A 20,616-nucleotide genomic window follows, 5' to 3' on the forward strand; every position below is an offset into this window, starting at 1 on the left:
CGTGTATTTAATTATTCCCCACTCAGTTTTAGATAAAAAATCTGACATCTTTCCTTTACATCATTCCAGCTTAGAAGGCAACTTTGGCGAAAGAAAGTTCCATATTTAAAAATTTAGGGACATGCGGATAGTAGCTTCCCTGCCTCCGGCCACCCTCCAAAAATGAGAATCTATTTGATGATAAATTCACCATCTTAGCCTAAGCTCTAAACAAGAAATCACCATAGGATAATTAAAAACACCCCATGAATCTCTTCTCTACAAACCTACGACATGTAACTGGTTTGGGTTCCTATTTCTTAAAGAGAATTTGGTCAATCCTCCTTAGAGGTTTCAGAGGAAAAGGAGGATTTTCCAAGACAGATAAGTTGAAATGATCCCGCTTTGATCTCTGTGGTTAAGAATCCCTCACAATAGAAGATGGCCACTGAGGGGCCGCGATCCCGGCCTTTTAATGCGTAACAATGCTATCAACAAACAGCTACTTAATCAATATTTGGCCAGAGCTGCTGAAAACTTCCTTTTCAGATTTTAATTCCTAGTTGTAAAACAACCCCAGAGCAGCCAGTGAGATAAGGCATTAAACTGACTGCTTAATTGTCTGTTAGTGTCGTGTTAGTTATATATGTACATTCTTAATGGTTCCTTAATCTTTATTTACCCGCATAAATAAGTTACCTGTCTAGAACCCCACCGAACTGAATATTTCTGTCCCCAGTCCTGGACAAGCTCTCACTCTTTATTTGTTGCCGCTGTTGTGACTTCTAATTTTCGCTTGCTATTTACTTGTGCATGACTTAAACATTTAACCTCATGGTTAGGAAGGATTTTTTTTTTTTTTTTTTTTTTGGTCTTCAAAATATATTTATTCGTGGATATTGCAACTGGGCTCAGTGGCAACGCTCCTATTCTCCTGATTGATTTCCACACATCCCACTCTCCTGAACCGAGGCGCACTTGCTGGTTCTGCCTCACCGCCCCGGCGGGTTTTATTGCTAAGCCCTGGGGACTCTTAAATGACCCTTCAGTAATTATTACGCACTTGAAGCTCCTGCGTCCCTGTTCCGGTGCTATCAACAATCAAATCAAGCCCCAAAATAAACATACGATTTCAAGCATTAATTAGAAAATCTGCATGTTTTCAATAAGGCTAGAAAGCAAACATACAGCAGCCAACCAAACAAAACAAGCAAAAAGGAAAAACCTACAAGACCCGAATTCTGGTGGTTTGCTTTTCTTCTTTCTTTCTTTCTCTTTTCTTTCTTTCTTTCTTTCTTTCTTTCTTTCTTTCTTTCTTTCTTTCTTTCTTTCTTTCTTTTTCTTTCTTTTCTTTCTTTCCCTTTCTTTCTTTCTTTCTTTCTCTTTCTTTCCTTCTTTCTTTCTTTCTTTCTTTTTCTTTCTTTCTTTTCTTTCTTTCCCTTTCTTTCTTTCTTTCTTTCTCTCTTTCTTTCCTTCTTTCTTTCTTTCTTTCTTTTTCTTTCTTTCTTTTCTTTCTTTCCCTTTCTTTCTTTCTTTCTCTCTTTCCTTCTTTCTTTCTTTCTTTCTCTTTCTTTTCTTTCTTTCTCTTTCTTTCTTTTTCTTTCTTTCTCTCTTTCTTTCCTTCCTTCTTTCTTTCTTTCTTTCTTTCTTTCCTTCCTTCTTTCTTTTTTCTTTCTTTCTCTCCTTCCTTCCTTCCTTCTTTTTTTTTATCATCTGAACAGAAAACCGTTACCGCTACGTCCCTGAAAAAAACGCAGCGCAGCGTTTTAATTTCAGGTTCTGATATTTCCAGTACACTTTTAAATGGGTGCTATTTGCTTGCTGAGTATCGCAAGGGCTTCAGAAAACATAAAATTCACTCAAAAGACTAGAGGCGACATGGGGGTCAAATTTGGGATTCTGACAAATGGACTTGGAGAGTGGGCTGTCCACTTTAATAAAGGTTCCGACGCCACAAACCTAAGACCTTAAACCCCATGATTTCAGTCTGTGGGAAAGTTCCTCCCCCGCCCCCCCCCGCTTTGCCTCGCGCCAAAATGTCCCTCCCTGCTAAGTCGGGGGGAAGAAACGGCCTTCCGTTCCTTTCGACTTCAGGCGCCCCGTTAATGATAAAGTGCTCCTTTCACGATTCCGTTGGAAATGAAATATTTCAAGGGTCTTTAAAAGTTTTCTGCGTTTTTAATTGCTTTCTCTTATGCCCCGCTGAAAAGCTGACGTCGGCCTAGTTGTTTCAGAAAAGCTCACACGTGTACAAACAAAACGGGACTCGAGCAAAACTTTTCTCACTTTTACCTTCTCAAATTAAAAAAAAAAAAAAATAGACCTGCTTTTCAAAAATGTCAAATAGGAAGGGAGAGATATGAACGGAGTAGAAGCCTGAAGCGACCTACGCTTGGGGTCTTTTAGCCCAATCTTGGAAATTGCTGCAAACCTCCCACGCTCACTAGTGATTTTTAAAGGGGGACAGCGAAGTCCTATGAACGTGTATCTCCAGCCCCAATCAAAACATCAATTGGGCAATCTGGCCTCTCTCCCCCTGCACTCCCGAGCTACCACTTCAAAGCCCGCTGCAACAAGTCAGTAATTGTAACGTTGCATCTAAATATTTAAGCGAGAGTCTTGCCGTCGCGTGTCCCATTTACAGTCCTCATCTGTCCTCTAATTCCATTACGGCACAAAGCAAAAATGTTTCCTAAAACTCACAAACAGGAAAAGCGTCACCCTGCTGGAGGACGAGGACGAGGAGGAGGAGGAGGAGGAAGAGATGAAGGAGCAGTTTCTATTGATTAGTCACTGCTTTTGTGTTAAGGGCTTTCTTTAAAATAAAAAAAAATGGGGGGAGGTTGCAGAAATTTCACTAATGTGAGCCTCAGGCAAGAGGGAAAAAAAAAGGAGAAGGTGGGGGGAGGCGGGCTGTGTCTAGATGAAAGTGAGAAGGACATAAAGGAGGCAATTGAGTCGGCTGCAGCCCGGCGAGCTAAGCTTCGAGCCGGCCGGAGCGCAGGGGAGGGGGCGGCGCGGCGCTCTGGCGCAGGGCGCAGGAGTGGGGGCCGACCCATTGTGGCGGCGCCCGCGGGCCCGCTCCGCCGCGCTGGGGGAGGAACAGAGGCGCCCATTGAGTGGCCGCAGCGGAGGCTGTGCCCACGGCCCCCGATGCTGCGACCGGGGCCTGGCTCCTCCGACTGCGCCTGTTCCGATCTCGGTGCTGGCGGGAGGGCCGGGACCAGGCGCGGGGGGCGGCCGGCGGGGGGCGGTGGGGGGTGGTTTGCTGTCCCCGGCCTCCCAACCTTCTCATTCCACCCCGGCAAAGGAGCTGGAAGGATGGACCCAGGAGGGGTACACAGCGTCTAGTGCGCGCCAGGGCTCAAAGGCCTGAGCGCACCGAGTCTGCACGCTGAGCAGCTCTTGGATTGGGCAAGGGACAAGGGAAAGTTGAGAAGGTAAAAGGGGTCACCTAGGAGAAAGGCCAAACACTGGAGAGAAAAAATGAGAGCGGCTCTGACGTCTTTCAGGGTGCCTCTCTTCCTGTGTCCTACAGCCTGACAAGCAGAAAGATGTCCCCCGGAAAGCCAGTCTTAACATCGCCCCCCCCTTCTACCTCCCAAGGAAGCTGGAACCTCCGGAGAGAGCGCGTTGCCCTGCTCAGGACACCCAAAGGTCCTTTCTTGGCCAGCCTCTTCCCTCTCGGCCAGGGAGCTCAGGTTGCTTTATCAACATTCATTCTATTTTACAAGCAGGGCAGCCGGTGACTTTTGGTGCCCAAACAACAGAGGTAATTTTTTTTTTTTTTTTTTGAGGTTTCTAGACTTCCCTTTAAACTACACTTCACTCTGTCCTCTCTCTGTGCCCCTCTTGCCCTCCAGGGCTTATCTGGAAAAGGAGCTAGAGCCGCTAAAAAGAGGGACACTGCATCTTCTCTGACAACCCCAAATTAAATTAGGCTTCAGCCTCTGCGGAGTGTGTGTTTTCAACGGTACAGCCCCCGCTGGGGAGAATACTCTGATTTTAAAAATGGTAGCAATTGCCCTTGAATGGCAGCCGGCCCAGCTAGACGGCCCAAAAGACTAGAAACATTTTGTAGGTGAAATAGCCACTTTTTCCACGCTGGAGAGTCCATAAAACTTCCTGGCGCAGAAGCTATTGGAGCTCATTGAATAATTCATCCCTCATTGCAAGCCCATAATGTCTATTCTCGGCCCTTTGTGGAGCTGTTTTCTCTTCTTTTCTCCTTGAATTATAAAAAGGTTGCCTTCCTTTGTTCACATCAAGCTGCTGCGAGCTGGAGCTTTGTCTAGGCCGAGCTAAAGTGTGAGTTTCAATGGACTCTCCAGGCTTTGTCTCCCAAGTTCATCTCCAAGTGTAGATTGTGTAGAGAAGGCCTTCTTTGTAAAAGCTGGAAAAGTTGTACAAATGTTTGACCAGCTCATTTGGGGTGTTTTGTCTCCTGGGCCTCGGTTGCCTGTGCTGCCAGGGAGCAGCCGGTCTGCCGCCAGCGCCTCCAGCAACAAGTAGCAGAGCCGTGCTACCCCCATGCTGCTTCCTGAGCCTCTCCGATAGCTCTGGGCTTCTTGCCCCTCTGCCCACAGGGGCCCGTTGGGTTTGGGATTGGCTGGTTTCTCTCCTTCCTCCCTCCCCAGTACCTCTCTGCTGCATCTAGGCCTGGAATAAAAGCCGGGGTGTTGCCTAAGACACTAGAGCAGAAAAGCACCCCTCCCAAAGGAGGGGCTTAAACTAAGACCCTGTGAGTCCCCTGCTTTTAAGGAAAGCAACAGCCTATGTATTTCCCTGCCCAGCCTGCCGTAGTTTTTGGTGTCTTCCTGATTGCCTGTGTGTCCCAGAACATCGATGCTTCTGTTGATCCCTGAAATCAGCTGTTTGGGTTTGTCACATCTAAATCTAAGTGTCTCTTCAAGGTCGGGTACAGATTTTGCATTGGTTTGTAAAGCTGCGGCCAGCCACTGGGTCAGGCAATGAAAGCAAAAGAAGTGACCAGCTTTCCACCCCCAGTCCTACTCTGGAGGCCACCTGCTGAGGGTACAGACCCAGCTGGTCACAGAGGGTGTCCAAGCCCACCTGGAGAGCCACCTACCCTTCCTGGGCAAGTCAAAACTCAACTCCACCCACCAAAGCCCCGGGCCCTGAAGGGGCAATTCAAGGTGTGGCAGGGACACCAGGCGCCTCCCGACCTTCTGTGACTTGGAAGAGGTGTGACCATCCCCAGGGCCAAAACTGCAGAGTGGAAAACTGCTGCCGGGATCCCTTTCCAGTTCAACTTTCACGGGTTGGCTTTCCTTTTGGGGAGAGGGGGACACCTTTAGATTCTCCAGACCATGTGTGGCAGGTATAAGGGAAGTAGGCTGCACTTTACGCCTCCAAAGGAGAGACTCTCTCTTGATGATGACAGGTCACAGCCAACAAGGAGCAGGTGGCCCGCACCTTTGGGTGGAGACAGGGCACCAACACCGCGGCCCCAAGAACCCACATCTTAGGCTGATTTTCCTTCCTAGACACACACACACAGAAATCAAGCCCCATCGCATTTGAAAACCAATTTATAGCACAAAACAACCAACTTACATATATGTATGTATGATGTATTATGTATGTATTTATAAGGCAGTCAACGTGGTGCAACTCTGGGGCCCCACTCCCCGCAAAGAGTTTTGAGTCCTTCTCTCCCCACCCCTTCTCTAATAATGGGAACCTCTCTGAAGATCTGGGCTTTTCCTTAGGGCACAAAAGTTCCTTCAACTCCCGGAGGCTCACAGACTGTCCCCAGCCCCTCAAGCGCCCGGTCCCGTACACCTGAGGGCAAGAGGGTAGCCCTGCACCAAACCGCAGTTCGCAGTTCTAGACTCCGAGGGGCTGAGGCTGGTGCAGAAGAAAGACTTATAAAGTAGAAAAAGAAAGAAAAGAGATTTTTGTTTTAATTTCAAGTGCGTCTCTGGTCTTTCACTTGAATGCTCTTCCCCGGGTGCAGTGGATACGAGCGAGGAGGGACCTTGACCCGAGCCGGGGCTGGCCCGCGCGCTCAGGCCCGCGACGTCAGAGCGCGGATGTCGCCGAGGCGCGGGGCCCGGAGCGCGCCGCCCAAGCGCGCCGCGGCTTACCTCGCTCGCTCAGGATGCCGTCGATGCTGTGTTTCGCCTTCTTCTCACTCTCCTCGGCCTCCTTCCTGTCCAGGTCAGCCTCCTCCTCTTCGCCTTTCCCGAATTTACTCCTCAGGATGCGGCTGATGGAACTCACTGGAGGCGGGAGGAGGGTGGGAGCGCGGACGACTGAGCCTTACCAGGCTGTGCAGGAAGGAGCCCCCGAACCCCCAGCCCGGACCCTAGAGCGGCTGCCCTGCACAACTCGCCTGTCTCCTCCTGCATCTTGGGGCATCCTCGACCTTCTACCACCCCTTCAACCTCCCACTCTAACCCCCCACCCCGCAATCCGCACCTCCAAGTTAGACCCGGCAACTGCGGTCTCTGGCCCTCTCGTCCCGGCGAGAAGCATTTCCCTTTTTCACCCTACAGACGGGGCTCTAGGTCTCCAATCTAAGAGAATTCTCCCGCCAGCCCACCCAGCATCCCCTACCACCACCTGGGTATTAGGCCTCCGCGGTCCGCGTTAAGGGAAGAAGAACCACAGCAGACCCGTCCCCTGCAATTCAACTTTTTTTTTTTTTTGAGGCTATAAAGGGTTTAAATTTCAACTGCTGAATCGTTTCCTATTGTAAAAAATCAAAAGAAAATGCACTCTCCCCCATTTATTTTTTCCAGATTCCCGTCTGGTAAACAAATCCATACTCTGAAATATCTCGTTCTCGCAGGGGGGAAAGGGAGTTTCCTTTTAATTAAAAACAAACTCTCCCGCGCGCCCTCGCGCTCGCCCCTGCGTTCGCCCCTCTTCTCCCTCCGCCTCCTCCTCCCTCCCGGGCCGCCGGGGGCGCCGGATGGTCCCTGGGACTCTCGGGAAAAATCCGGGCCGTTGCCGAAACCTCCCCTCCTTTGCGCACAAGGCAGAGCCTCAGCTGGCGCAGCCCCATCTTCCTTCGGTTGGGGTTACCAAAACATTTGTTTCTCTTTAAAAGGGAGCATCAATATTAATAGACGCCTGGCCTCTGCCTTGCGTTTCCTGCCTTTGCCTCCTCGACAGAAATCCTCTTTGGGGAGCCCTTGGCGGTCTCTCAACCCCAGGACCAGCAGCTCAGCCCCCTCTCGGTAAAACACCAAGAGCGCGTCTGGCTCGTGACTATTTCAGGGCCCCGGGAGGGGCTGCCTCCCGATCGCCCAGATCGATCTTGGGGTGATTGTGGCTCGGATGACCCGCCCGGGGAATAGCGTCTGACGGCCGCACCTCAGGAAGACGTTAATGGGCCTGGTACCTGAGGGCACAGTGTTTCGATCACAGACAGCGTCCTTAAGTAATTTGTCTCGAATTTCCCAGCTGAACATGCCCGGGTTCTCTCTTTTGTATTCCTCAATTTTCTTCTCCACGTCAGGCGTTGTCACCTGCTTTAAGAGAACAGGCAGGCAGGCGTTGGTACCCAGTACTCTGGGCCAAATGTGGTGGCCCCACCGCCTCCAGGCAGATTGGGATGCTCCATCTTGCACCCCCAGGGAAGACCCCCTTGTCAGCAAAAGGACCCCAACTCTCTGAAGTATACTTTTAGGAAGGGGTAGAAGTGAGATCGCCCCACCCCTGGGGACCCTCTTCCTCCCTAGTTAAGCTTGGACAATCAGGATAAAAAAGGAAGAATTATAACAACTTGGGGTGGGGGGGATGGTGTACTTTCTGATCCCTGAAAAGAAAGAAAGTCAACTCCTTACACAGAAATAACATGAAAACGAAACTAAAAAGGGGAGTGTTTGAAAGAGAAGCAATATTCAAGTTAGATCTGCAACTTGTACTTCTCCCCCAAAAAACACAAGATTTTAGCTAAATTGAAGAACAGAATGAAATGCAAAAGCTGATTATATGGGTTTTAAAAAAAATAATCAGAGTGGATAACAAATATGGATAATTTGAGAGAATAGCTCTTTTTTTTTTTTTTTTTCAATAAAAGTAGTGCCCAGAGATTCTTGGAGAGGTTGCAAGGGGATCTGGGGCGGAGGGAGGGAGGGAGGATGGGGAGCAGGGTGTTTGGAAGTCTTTAGTTTACCAGAACCTTTTGATTTTGCCTTGTGGCAACTAGAAAATTATATTGGATTTTCCCCACATGGAGAAGAAAAGACAGACCCTGTGTAATCCCCTCCCACTGAGCCTTAGCCAGTGTGACTCTTTCATTTTTTAAAAGGAACCAAAATAATTTGAGGATAGTACCAAACTGCTTTTTAAATGCCAAGTCATCTCCGCTCATTACAAAGAAAACAAATCACCCAGTTTTTGACTCCCTGAAGACAATTTGGACTGGAGGAGATTGGGGACAGAAGGTGGGAGAGAAACCATTAGAAAACCAAAAGTGGCTCCTTAGATTAGGTTTGGCAAGGGCAGTGCAGTGGGTGGGAGCTGGGAAGACTCTTGGGGAAGAAACCAGCAACAGGTGGGCACATACAGCTGCTTGCTTTAGGGGTTTGCTTATTAAAATAATTCGATGAGTATTCTAGGGTTCCGGCACATTTTTTAAAATGCTATAATATCTCCTTTGCAAAAAGGCTGGAGTTTTCCCTTAGCATTTATGGAGGAGCAGCGGGCCAGGCAGCAACCGAATCCTCCCACCCCCACCACACACCCCCACACACCATAGGCCCCTTGAAAAATAACTCCTTGGAAGGCCCCAGATGATAGTCCTTGTCCCCTGCCCCATCTTCTCTAACCCAGGAGACCACAGGCCCGAAGGCCTCCAGGGCCAGGCCCCCGCGCTCACCTTGGGCTTGCTGCCGCCAATGGCACCAGGACGGATGGAGCCAGTCTCCTGGTACCTGCACAGGATCTTAGAGACGCAGCCGTGGGACACACGCAACTGGCGGGAGATGACACAGGGCCGGATTCCGTGGTGGGCCATCTCCACGATCTTGTGGCGGATGTGGTTGGGTAGCGGCCTGCCGTTGATGAACACGCCGCCAAGCTGGTTGACACGGCCCTGGCCGAGGGGAGTGGACACTGGGAGCAGAAGGCGAAAAGAGAGGCAAAGGGAAAGTCACTGCGGGAGAACAGAGAGCAGTGGGAAACATGAGCCCACCTAATTTCGCACTCTTTCCCACAATCGGCATGTAACAGCCCAGCACTGAAACTGCTCGACAACCGGCTGCCACCCACAGACGCTTTTCCAATCACATCTGCTCAAATTATTAAGCAATTTCGGGGCACATAATCTTGTGTGAAGGGAGCAACAAGGGCAAAATAACTTGCCCCAGAGAAACTGTCTTCCTTTTGGGTGAGGAGAAAGTGGCAATTTGGGGGGTAGGGGAGACCCTGCGGCCAGTATCTTGAGGTTTGCTCAAGAAACAGCATCCTGGCAGAGAGAAAAGTTTACCCAGACGCTGGCCTTCTGAAACTCCGCTCCCACCAAACCCTGCTCAATTGGAACCGCTCCCTTACTAAGGGACTTGCAGGAATTGACAGCCCTTGGGGCATCTGGCTAAGAGTGGAGCTGCCAAAGGTCCAAGAGGGTCCCGAAAGGAGGCCTCAGGTGGCAGCGCATGTCACCTGTTACACCTTGGGACAGAGCCGACAGCCAGGTCTGCTCACAGACCCCTTCACCTCCATTCACGCTCTGGCTCTGACATTCTACTCTAGACCCAGCCTGAAGGGCCAGCCAGGTGGATCGGCATCCCCTTCGGGCGCTCCAACCTCCTAAACTCTCCAGAAGGGCTCGAGCAGGCTTGCAAGGCTTCCTGCCTTGGGAGTCCCTTCTGGATGACTAACCCCCGAAGAGTTATGGAAACTTCGAGAGGCCACTTGAGATGAATGGAACTCTAATTAATTAATCAATTAATACTAAAAATTCCAAGCACGATGCCACTGAGTGCCTGCTATTACCCGTTGCAGCGGCAAGAAGATTCTGTCGGAACTAACAAGAGCTTAGCAAATATGGTTGCTGCCGGGGCAGTTCTGAGATGCCTCGCGGTGGACAAAATGCGGAGAAGTTGCTTTCTGGTGCTCAGGAGCTGGTTCATCCCTTCCCCACCAGAGCACTTCCAAAACAGCAGAAGAAAGTGGACCGGCCTGGAGCAGGCCTGGCCGCCAGGCTCCGCGAGGCTTTGCAGAAAGAACTGCGCTCTCTTTGCAGGGAGTAAATCGAGTGGAGCTCTCGCCCCGACTGCTACCTCCTGGGGTAGGAGTGCCCAGGGAATGGGTTCCCTGGGCACGCTGAAGAAGCCGGTGGAGACCCTGGGTAGAGTGGAGCAGCCCGGCTACCGCCCTGGGCTCCGAGCGGCGCTGAGGCCCTCCCTTACCTTCCAGAGGGAAGCCGCTGCGCGGGTAGTTCTGCCCCGGGCCCGGCCGCATCATCCTGGGCACAGCTCCGGCCAGCGTGGTCATCCTGGGGACAGCTTCGCTTGGAAATTATATCCAGGTGAAGGCGAAATAGAAAGGCAAGCGCGGCGCTGGCGACCCTTGGAAACTCCCCGGAGCGTGGAGAGCCCCTCCCCAGAAAGGCTGGCGAGAGAAAGAGGGACGCGGGGAGGAGGACTGCTAGTCCAGAGCGAGGCTCCAGAGGGAACCGGGGAAAGGGGCGGGCAGGGAGGCCCCAGAGTCCAGGATCGCGAGCCCAGGGCGGAAAAGTTTGGTGCGAGTGTGAGCGAGAGGCCCTGAGGCTGGGGGCGCTGGGGAGGGGGCTCCGAGCGCCGCGACGAGCCAGGGAGGGGGGGTGGGGGCGGGAGCGCGGCCGGCCTGAGTCTCCTCCCGTCGTGACACGGAGTGCGGGGATCCGGGCTCGGGAGCATTTATTAGTTCTTTCACCCAAAGCTTGGTCAGGAGCCCTGAGCTGCGATTGGCCGACGGGGAGACCGTCCCGGGTGGCGGAGACACGCGCTGATTGGGCGACAGCGGCCACTTTCTCTTCCCATCCGCGGTGGTGCCAAGGCCTTGGCCGGCCCGGAGAGGGACCCACGCTGCGCCCCTTCCCCGGAAGAGAAGGGCAGACCCGTGGAAACCGGGAGAGACCGTCCGAGGGAGATGGCAACAGCAGAGAGAAGAGGAGTCCCTATTTCTCTTTCTCACTCTACGTGTGTCACTCTCTCCCTGACTTCCTATTTCTTTGTCTCTGTCTCTCACTGTGTATCTCTGTGTCTTTCTCGGTCTCTGACTCTATTGCTCTCATCCCATCTCCTTGTCTATGTCTCTATTTTTCTACTTGTGACTTTTCTCTCTCTCATCTTTCTTGGTTCACTACCACGGGAGGGGGCGCAATTCCAATAAGAAGGCACTGGGAGCCCCCCGGAGGTGTGTAGCCTTCCTTCCTCTGGTCAATGTCCCTTTGGCCTAGGTTTGTTGTAGGGGGCCTCCCGGTGGGGTTCCTCCCAGGAGGAGTCCAGGGTGTGCTGATAAGTGCTTTTGTCTTCTCAGTCTGGGAGCAGGAGTAGTGTGAAGCTTAGGCAGCCATGGGGAGGCCCTAAGACTCACGAGTTGAAGTCTGGGGGGCGGAGGGAGAAGAAAACTGTCTCTTCTTGATTGAAAAACCCACTCTGGGAAGCCGCAGCTCTAAATCTCGAGGTATAGATCCCCAATGCCGCGGCAGAGATGTGTCTATATGTTAAAGTTTTGCCCGGCTGCAGCGTTTGTTCTCAGGAATTTATTATGGTATTCAGACTAAACTGCTGGAAAAATAAAAGGAGCGAAGTCTTGGCTAGGAGCTGAAGTGTCCCCAGCAGGATATGACGCCAGGAGTGTTGTAAAGACTGTCTGTCCTTAGAGAAGGTACCATTGTGCATAGCCTTTTATTTATAACTTGGTAAGTGCCAGCAAACTCGCCTCCTTTACACCCCCGAGTGCCAGCCCCGCGCTCTGCACTGCGCTTTATTCGCTGGAGTCTATTCAGGGACTGTCACTCCAGGACTGCGAGGTATTCAGGGCCTTAATCAATCAAAAGGATGAGAATCGGGCAGGTTTTTCCCTTTGAAATAAAGGAAACAATGACTTCTGGGCTTCAAGTTCCCCCTTTTCCCTTTACGATTTTTGAATTTTTCCTGTGCCGGGAGTTCTCCACCTCTCTCTCTCTCTCTCTCTCTCTCTCTCTCTCTCTCTCTCTCTCGGTTTCCCATCCCCCAACTCCTTTGACAGTTTTTACGTGAACTCGGCCCCCAACCCCACTAACCCACCCCCTAATTAAGGCAAACACCGAAGGGAAGATGGTGGGGGTGGGGGTGGCTGGGAGCGTATAGCTGCTCAACCCTCCGAGAGTTGGCCCTTTAAAAATCCACTCGCAAGTGGGAAAAGCAGGCAGCTTTCCGCTGGGCTTCAACATGAAAAGGTTTGACTGACCTCCGGAGCAGCCGAGACAGGCCTCTGGAAACACGGGAAAAGTCTGGACATCTCCTTACCCACCCAAGGGGGGGGGGAGGAGGCCACGTGCATTCACAGTACAAAGGAGAGATGCTGCTTAGAATGAAGCCCTGTTTAACCTGATTTTACGTAAAACGATTCAATTTGTCAGAGGGAAAACTTTCTCATTTCCTTTCTGCAAACTTGGTGGCCGCCCAAGTCTGTGTCCTGGTCTCCTAAGCCACTGCTCAAGGATTGCCTCTCGGGAGCTAGGATTTTTTTTTCAAGTTTTCCGTCTTCGGAAGGTTGCTTGAGTTGAGCAGACGGCATTTTCTAGGGGCCGCGGTAGTTGGGAGAGGTAGGTGCCCAAAGTGTATTTTCAGAGGGCAAATGCAGACTTAACTCGCCGCTGAAAGGAACCCAGAAACATCCAGGCCTGAGTCTCAAGTGTTGAAGGCTCGGTCTCCAAAGCCTGTGGGCGGTGACCCGACGCTCTCCTCCCCAGAGCTGGCAGATCCGGGAAGGGACGCGCTCGCCGCAGACTCGTTCTCCCGGGTTCCGCGTCCAGCCACCGTGAGCAGCAGGGCCAGGGAGATCCCGGAATGGAAGTCCTGCGGCTTGAACTGGATCTGGAGTACCCATGGGAGCCAGTCCAGTACAAGCATCCATAAACCAGCCACCACTTGCTATAAAAAAAAAGTACAAATAGAGACCACGAGGGTGTGTGTGTGTGTGGCCTGGGGGCCTGCAGCTCCGGGGTCTCTCCTTCTCGGCCTTTCCCCTGCCCTGCCAGAGGGCTCTGAGGTTCTTCTGTAGCCAGAGATCAGCTCGGCCCCTCTCCAGCCGGGCGGCCGTCAGAGGACCCCAGAGACCCAGGGCAGGATGAGAAGTCACCCTCAGTCTCCCGGTGCTGGGCCAGTGGGGCTGCGGGACCACTTTGGATCTAAAGACTTCGGGGATGTTGGCTGAGGCTCTCGGGCCTACGGCGCCCAATCGCTGCTAAACCAGACCAGGCCCAGAGCCGGAGGCTGGACAAAGTCGAGCGCAACAGGTCGCACGGGAGGGCGGGGCGGTTCCCGGTTTTCCAGATTGGTTTTGAGAACGAACCCCGGCTCTACACTTCAGCCACTCCTTCCCTATCTCTGAAGGTTGTGCCTCCCCTTCTTTCCGTAGTCTCTCCGGAAGGAGAAGCTACCACCGCCCTCCCCGCTCCCCAGAGCAGGAAGGGAGTCTCCACCCAGGCCCCTTCCCCGGTCCCGGGCCTGTGAGCCAAAGTCTCCGTACCGAATCCGGGCACGATGCGGGCGCTAATTAACAGAGGAGTGGCCCCACAGTGGGGATTGGAATGCAAGCACCCCCGCCCTGCAGCCCTGAACACAGGTTTGGGAGGCAGCATCATTTCCCCAGGCTGACAAATTACCCAGAAAGCAGGCAGGAGAGTCTCTGCCACAGTTTGTCCATCCGCGCTATCGGTGCACGTGCAAAACGACTGAAGCCTTGAAGGCAATAGTAAGATAATGCGGGGGGGGGGGGGGCGGAATAACTTGCCGACGCCTCCTCCGCCCATAATTTCAGAGGAACTTCGGGTGAAATAGACAGCCGGCTGCCTGTTCGAGCCGGGCGAGCATGCCCCATTCACTTGAAGGTTCTTCCGCTCCCGGGTTTGGATGTGTGGATCAACAGTCCCATCGTTGTTGAGTGGCGTCTGTTTGGGCCGCAGGACGCCCTTCAGAGCGCAGCTTCCGCACTTGTGGACCCAGGCTTCAGCCTTTCATGGTCCACGGACTTCTTGTGGCCTCTAAGAGGTGACCTCAGTTCTAGCCAGCCAGACACAGGTCTTAAGAGGAAATTACGATCAATGTAAAATAATATCCCTGACTTGCGGGGGTGGGGGGACGTCTGCCACCCAGGCCTTTTTTGCCCCAGCTGGAAGGCCTGGCGCAGTAGCCCCTCGGAGACGCGCCTGCCGGGTCGCCGGGTCCCAGGCATCACTCTGCGGTTTGAGCAAACACCATGAAACCCTCGATTCCGCAGAAAGGCTGCTCCGTGTTCACGCGAAGGAAATCAAAGGACCGAGTCCTTGACCACGCGCTTCTTGGCCGGATGCGATGATACCGGATTGGTGAATGCTTGGGTTAAACCCGCGGCCCAGAGCAGCGCCAGGACGAAGCGACCTTCATTAGGCCCCCCGCAGCTGTTTTGTCAAAAGCTTTGGCGCCGCTATTCTCCCCACTGGAAAATCAGCCGGGATGAGGTCGGATTTAGGGACTGGATGGGGATCTGGGCGCCTCACTGAAATGTGGTGTGGGCCAGCCCCAGTGATTTTTGCCCCTGCGTGCCCCTAAGGTGCCCCCGCAGCTGGGGGAGTGGGCTGAGAACGTGTGAGCGGGATCTCAATAAAGAACATATGGTTTGTGGGAAGAAAAGAAGGAAAATGAGGACAGGAAAAAGAAGAAGGGAAGAAGAGAGATGGAAAAGAAAAAAATTTTTTAAAGGGCAGCGAGGGAGGGAGAGAATGAATCTCGCGGCAAATTGTCTCCTACAGACATTTGTTTGGCTCTGCAAAAATTATTTTTATGCAAATGAGAAAGACAAGATGCCAGAGCCCAATTCTCCCGGGGAATAAAGCGTCTTGTAAAAAAAAATTAGAATAAATCCTCTCTAATCTTCAAAAATGCTCTGCCCAACTCAGTGAATCCACGGGGGTGGAGAGATTTGAAGTTTAGAAGAGAGATTCGACAACTGCTCTGCTTGTGAGAATGCAGGTTGTGTGCCTTTTCGGGGGGCGGAGTCCTATGTTTTTGTGGGGTAATGACTGAAGAGTCTTGCCCAGGCAATGTCCGGTGTTGGGGGCAGCCTGGGCCTTGGGGAAGAGACGGGGGGAGTAGAGCTGGAGAACGTTGATGGGAGTGCTGGGGGAGACGCGAGGGTCTGTTGGGTTTCTTTGAGGTCTGGAGCAATAAGCAAGGCAAATGACCACTCCAGGAACCCCTGCCTCAGGGTGTTTGGGGGCACGTTAGGACAAAAAGAGCCCTAACGGGGTTCAGCTGGCAGAACCCTGAGTGGGGGATGGGGTGGGGGAGATGGAGGTTGGGGATGAAAGGAGTAGAAGGGGTCAGCGAAAGCTAACAGGCCTTTCGCTTGGATCAGGCCCAGTCTCTGAATCCATGCGGCTCCAGTGCCCAAGCCAGAGCCCTGAGCCGCCGCTGCTTCCCAGCCTGGATATCTTCAACCCCCAAGGAAATTTTCCTCCCAGGTGGATTTCAGAGGGAGGGATGTAAGGAGCAAGAAAAGAGAGATCTGGGAGAACAGTGTTCAGACCCGGTCTCTAGTTAAGCCTGGACGCACGTGACAGTGAGGGCACGGGAGCCCAAGTCAGCAGAGCTCTGAGTAAACCCAGGACCCGCAATCCGCAAGGATTAAAAACTCGCCCGGAGCGAGAGACTGCACAGCCAACTCCACGTAGTAAGCGCAACAGGTGGGGGGAGGTGGAAGAGGCTGAGTCTCCCAGAGCTGAGCTGGCACGGGCCAGGAACACGAGGAAAATAGTAGGAAGCAACACGCACCCTTCCTCCCAGCGGACCCTGTGGGCTCCCCGTGCTCAGACAAGAGGAGGGGATGCCCGCCCTGGGATGCACCCTTTCCTGACCCCACCAGCCTTTTGTAGGGGAGGAGGAGGAGATGGAAGAGAAGAGAGGAGAGGGAAAAGACAGAAAAGGAAAGGCAAGGAAAGGAAAAGAAAAAAAAAGAAAAGAAAAGAAAAGAAAAATAAATCACCACAAGCCAAACAGGACGCCTCAGCCCTTCCAATTTCTACACATCATTAATTCCATTACATTCCTTCCTAGATCTTAAACTTTCTCTCCATCGCCCTCCCCTCCCCCCCCCCAGGAAAGCAGCTATTTTGTGCTTTAAATTAGGTGTTTCTTTCTGGAGATGGATCTTTAAACGAGTCTTGGGTTTGGGGGCGAGGAGTGGAAGAATAATTTTTATTTAGAACCTTGGAGATGGGAGGAACCTGGAGGGGAAACTCTGAAAAGATGAAAACTGACCATCCAGAACGCCAAAAGCGATCGAAAGGAGCCTGCCAGACCGGGTAGTTTAACTGGAGGGAGCCCCAGACAGAAGTGCAGACCTGGGGCTAACCAGCTGCGCAGAGCCCTATCATAGAAAGCCGGCCCGCGTCCCCTCGGTGGCCTTGCGCGCCGGTCACCCTCGCGGTCTTGCTTCTTTCCTCCGGAAAACTCCGAGAGAGGTATCCCGGCCCCCAGACCCCCAACGCCTAGCCCGCGCCGAGAGTTAAGACAAGTAGCCCCGAGAGGAATGCGCTTGAGAGCCTTTTTTTCTTACCATTTCTAAACGAAATCTAATACTATCTGGCTGCAAATATATATATATCACTGGCCCAGGGACTGAAAGATTAACATTTGGATATGTAGGAAATGTAATCTGCATGGCTAATTGATTCCTAGCGTATCAGTTTAAAGGATAAAGATCGATATCTACATGATGGATATTGTATTAATAGGGGCATAAATAAAGGCCGAAGAGTCGTTACCGAAACCTTTGAAGCCTCTTCCTGGCTCTTGGGCCCTCCACGCGGCCACGCGGCTTCCCCCACCTTCCCGCCCCCAGCCCCTGCTGGGTGGGAAGCATTTGCTTCCCCCCCCCCCCCCCAGGGGGAGAAAGTCTCAGCCTGAAGCCGGAGTGTTTTAACGCGGCGACGCTCAAGGGAAAGGCGGCACTTTTTTCCTGGGCTGGAACAGGTGGACAGCAAGACCGGAGAGAGCTGTGTTTTGGTAAAACTCTCCCCTCACATACTTAGAAACACGGACACATAAGACTCACATAGGGACATACACAGTCACACACGTTCACACACACTTTCAGACACAAGATCACACATACATTCACATGCAGGGGGTAGGTTCCCAGCGTTTCCTGAGAGCCTTTGGCCTTAGGGACGCGGAGCTAGCGCCTCTTTCCATCACGCACCCCCCCCCCCGACAGCACCGACTGGAGCCGGGGTGCGCTCAGGGGTCGGCGATCACATCTCCTGGAGGTCCCCTCTGGTGCTAGAAGGGGGGGGTGATAAAAAGGCGCAGTGAGGAGCGTGCGGGGCCGGGAGTGCCCGCCATGGCCCCCCTCGTCCTTTGAGGGGATGCAAGCGCACCCAGAGCTAGGGTGGTTTCCGACGGAGTTAGGGTGTGGAGGTATAAGGTGCAGGGAGTAGGTCCCTAGGTCCCGTAGACGGCGAGGCGAGGGGAGCAGGATGGGGGATATTTCGATCCGGAACTAAACAGCCTCAACTGGGTGGTTGCCAGTTAGTCCTAGGTCCCAGCAGCCGCCCCCACCGCGAAGCCCGTGCGGCCGAAAGCATTTGGCAAATGCAAATACATCACCCTTCGCGCCCTTCTCTCCGTTAATTAAGAGGGACGTTTCGACAAAACGGCCGTAATCTTTATTAATTACGCAGCCCTCAGAGCGCCGTTTGCATCAATCACGCCCAAAGCGAAAGTACAGGGGGCGCCTAATCCCTTCACAGAGCGCCTTTGGAGACGGAGCTGAGAAGCTGGCGTTTCCTCCGCCACGTCCACCTTCCGCGTTGCAGTGGCGGCTCGCTGATCCGCGTGAGATGGTCTTTCCCTGAACCCAGAGCCCGCTGCGCGCGAGCCCGACGGCTCCCAGAGCCCGGACCCGCCCGAACGTCCCCCACGCCTGCCCTCCCTCATCCGGGCACTCACTCGTATACACGCACGGAAATTGACTCGTACTGGTGCCAACCCGCCCCAGGGCTGCTTTTCTCCGCCCTCAGCCTGCACTTCCTAGCCAGGCCCACACAGTTCCCCACCCTCCTCCCTCTGACGCTCCGAGGAGGAGCCGGACAAAACTCGATTCTGCGGAGCCCAGATCCCCGCTGAGCAGCAATCCTGGGGCCATCAGTTTACTCCTGCGTGGAGGCGACAGGGGTGGGGGACAGAAAACCCAGTCCAGTGACCCCGAGGACGGAGGATGTCCTGAGGGCACAGTGGGGAAGATCTTAGAAGCCCTTCAAGGTGGTCCACTACTCCTGGATACCAAGGGTGCCACAGGACGCTTGCGTTGCGCAGGTGGGGCGGGGGTGGGATATCAAAACTCCAGTCCTTGGCAGAGAAACCCCGGAAAGCTCGAAGCCTCCAGACCATGTGTAGGAAAGCTCACTGGAGATGGGGGTCGACTAATTCAGGTTCCTTCCCGGCAGCCCCCTCTGAGGGCAAGGACGCTGTGCTCACTCTGCAGAGTGCCCTAGGAAGGGGTGTCTTGTGCAACCACCCCTCCCGAGGTGGCCCGGGATTGGTCTCAGCCAAGAGCCCCTCTCACCCCCATCCCTCCAACGCCAACTTGCGGGTCCTGTCCTCTCTGTACCTTGAATCTGGACAATCGGGGGCTGGGATTCTTCCAATGGATCCCCTTAAAGAGATTCTCCTGGATTAAAAAAAAAAAAAGTGGGCATTTTGGGATACAAATCTAATGGGACAGTGATTTCTGAGGCGGTAGCAGATGAGTTAGGAGCTGCGCAAGCCTCTTCATGGGTTTTCTGAGCGCTCTGTGCTCTGACAGCAAGGATCGGACCTGGAGGGACAATGGGTCCATTCCTAGTTACCTTTCTTGGTTTTGCTGCCCAATTATAAATGCTGTGTCAATGGGCGCCTGGGTGGCTCAGTTGGTTAAGCGACTGCCTTCGGCTCAGGTCATGATCCTGGAGTCCCGGGATCGAGTCCCGCATCGGGCTCCCTGCTCGGCGGGGAGTCTGCTTCTCCCTCTGACCCTCCTCCCTCTCGTGCTCTCTGTCTCTCATTCTCTCTCGCAAATAAATAAATAAAATCTTTAAAAATAAATAAATAAATAAATAAATAAATAAATAAATAAATAAATAAATAAATACATGCTGTGTCAAGCCTGGCATCGGAGGTCGGGCCCTCAGTCGACTGGGCCCCAAAGCACTGGCCTGACCACCCTTGCATCCTTGGACACCCTTGGCCCAAGGAAGTCTCCCCTGGAAGTGGAAAGTCACATTAACCCTGGGACCCAATGGCCTGCAGAGAGGCCTGACCTGTTTCGCTGTGTTGGGCCGTTGTGGCCCAGCCAAGAGGTGTGGGAGCTAGTGGAGGGCTAGCACCACCCTCCCTCTGGCTTTCGCAGCGCCTGGAGCATCGCCCTGTTCCCCACGGCATCCTTCATGCTCAAGCTGGGCACACTCTGGTGTCCAACATTATCCCACTCGATCATCCTTTAACCCCTCGGAAAATTCTCATTAAATGCTGAGGCTCCTTTGCTCGGGGGTCACCTCCAGGGCCTGAGACACCTGCAAAGCTGGCTCTTGAAGCCTTTCCCTGGGCAAGTTTTGATTATTTTATTCTAGCCCTTATCTCCAACCAAATGGTCAGTTGCCCTCTGCTGTGTCCTCAGAGCAGATCACAGGGCTGGCCCGCAAAGACTTTCATTCCTTCCACACATACTTATTAAGCTCCTACTATGTGCTGTTCCAAGAGCTGGGGCTGCACTAGTAAAGGAAACAGACCAAAATCCTCCTCCTGGCAGAGGGGATGGTCCAGAAAATAACTGAAAAGAATATAAATGCCACAGATCAGGAGATTGGTTGCAAGGATGAGGCTCAGCTCTGGAGAAGCTGAAGGACTTGGGGGGAGGAGGAGAGGGGGAGGAGTGGGCATGGACAGCTGGAGTCGGGGGCGGGTTGCTATTTCAGCCAGAGAAGTCTGGGCAGCTCCTCTGAGGTAGCTCACTGAAGAGAGGGGAGGGCAGGAAGGAGCGTTCAGTGGAGAAGTCCAAAGGGATGGAGTGAAGGAGCCATATACATTGACTACAGTAGTGAGAGACAACTGTCCACGGGACATCCTGAAGTCCTGGCAAACTGGGGCAGGCCCTGGCCAGCCAAACCTACAGATATGCTCTGCCAGGAAAGAGGCAGTTTTGGGGTCTTCTTGAGGCTCAACGTCCCTCTGGATGTTCTCCCACTGTCCTCCTTCTGAAGACACTTCCTTCCGGGTACCAAACTAGTGACAGGGGGACTGAGTCTTCTCAGGAACACCTGGAGGCTTCTTAGAGACCAACCGTCTCTCTGCCTCTGGGAGTAAGGCAGATGTCACCGTAGGAGGTCAGGGGATTGGGACTTCCAGATCCTAGAGAACTAGTCATCACTTTCCAGCTGGTGGCTCTTGTGAGATA

At 53.0% G+C, this 20,616-nt stretch overlaps 1 protein-coding gene across 2 annotated transcripts in view; it reads right to left on the reverse strand.

Moving 5' to 3' along the window:
* PAX3 (paired box 3) overlaps window positions 1-10,696 on the reverse strand; it is a 97,769-nt gene extending 87,073 nt beyond the window's left edge. For both annotated transcript variants that reach the window (XM_054505997.2, XM_054505995.2), the window contains exons 1-4: window positions 10,365-10,696; window positions 8,834-9,069; window positions 7,352-7,481; window positions 6,090-6,224 (exon numbers count right to left, since the gene is read on the reverse strand). In XM_054505997.2, the coding sequence (XP_054361972.1) occupies window positions 6,090-6,224; window positions 7,352-7,481; window positions 8,834-9,069; window positions 10,365-10,449 (586 nt within the window). In that variant the 5' untranslated portion in view covers window positions 10,450-10,696. The remainder of the gene's footprint in view (window positions 1-6,089; window positions 6,225-7,351; window positions 7,482-8,833; window positions 9,070-10,364) is intronic.
* Between the last annotated feature and the right edge of the window lie 9,920 nt (window positions 10,697-20,616).

Source organism: Mirounga angustirostris, unplaced genomic scaffold, assembly GCF_029215605.1.
Source record: "Mirounga angustirostris isolate CCGP_5_RB_7025 unplaced genomic scaffold, mMirAng1.0.hap1 SCAF_3, whole genome shotgun sequence".
Classification (NCBI taxonomy): Eukaryota; Metazoa; Chordata; class Mammalia; order Carnivora; family Phocidae; genus Mirounga; species Mirounga angustirostris.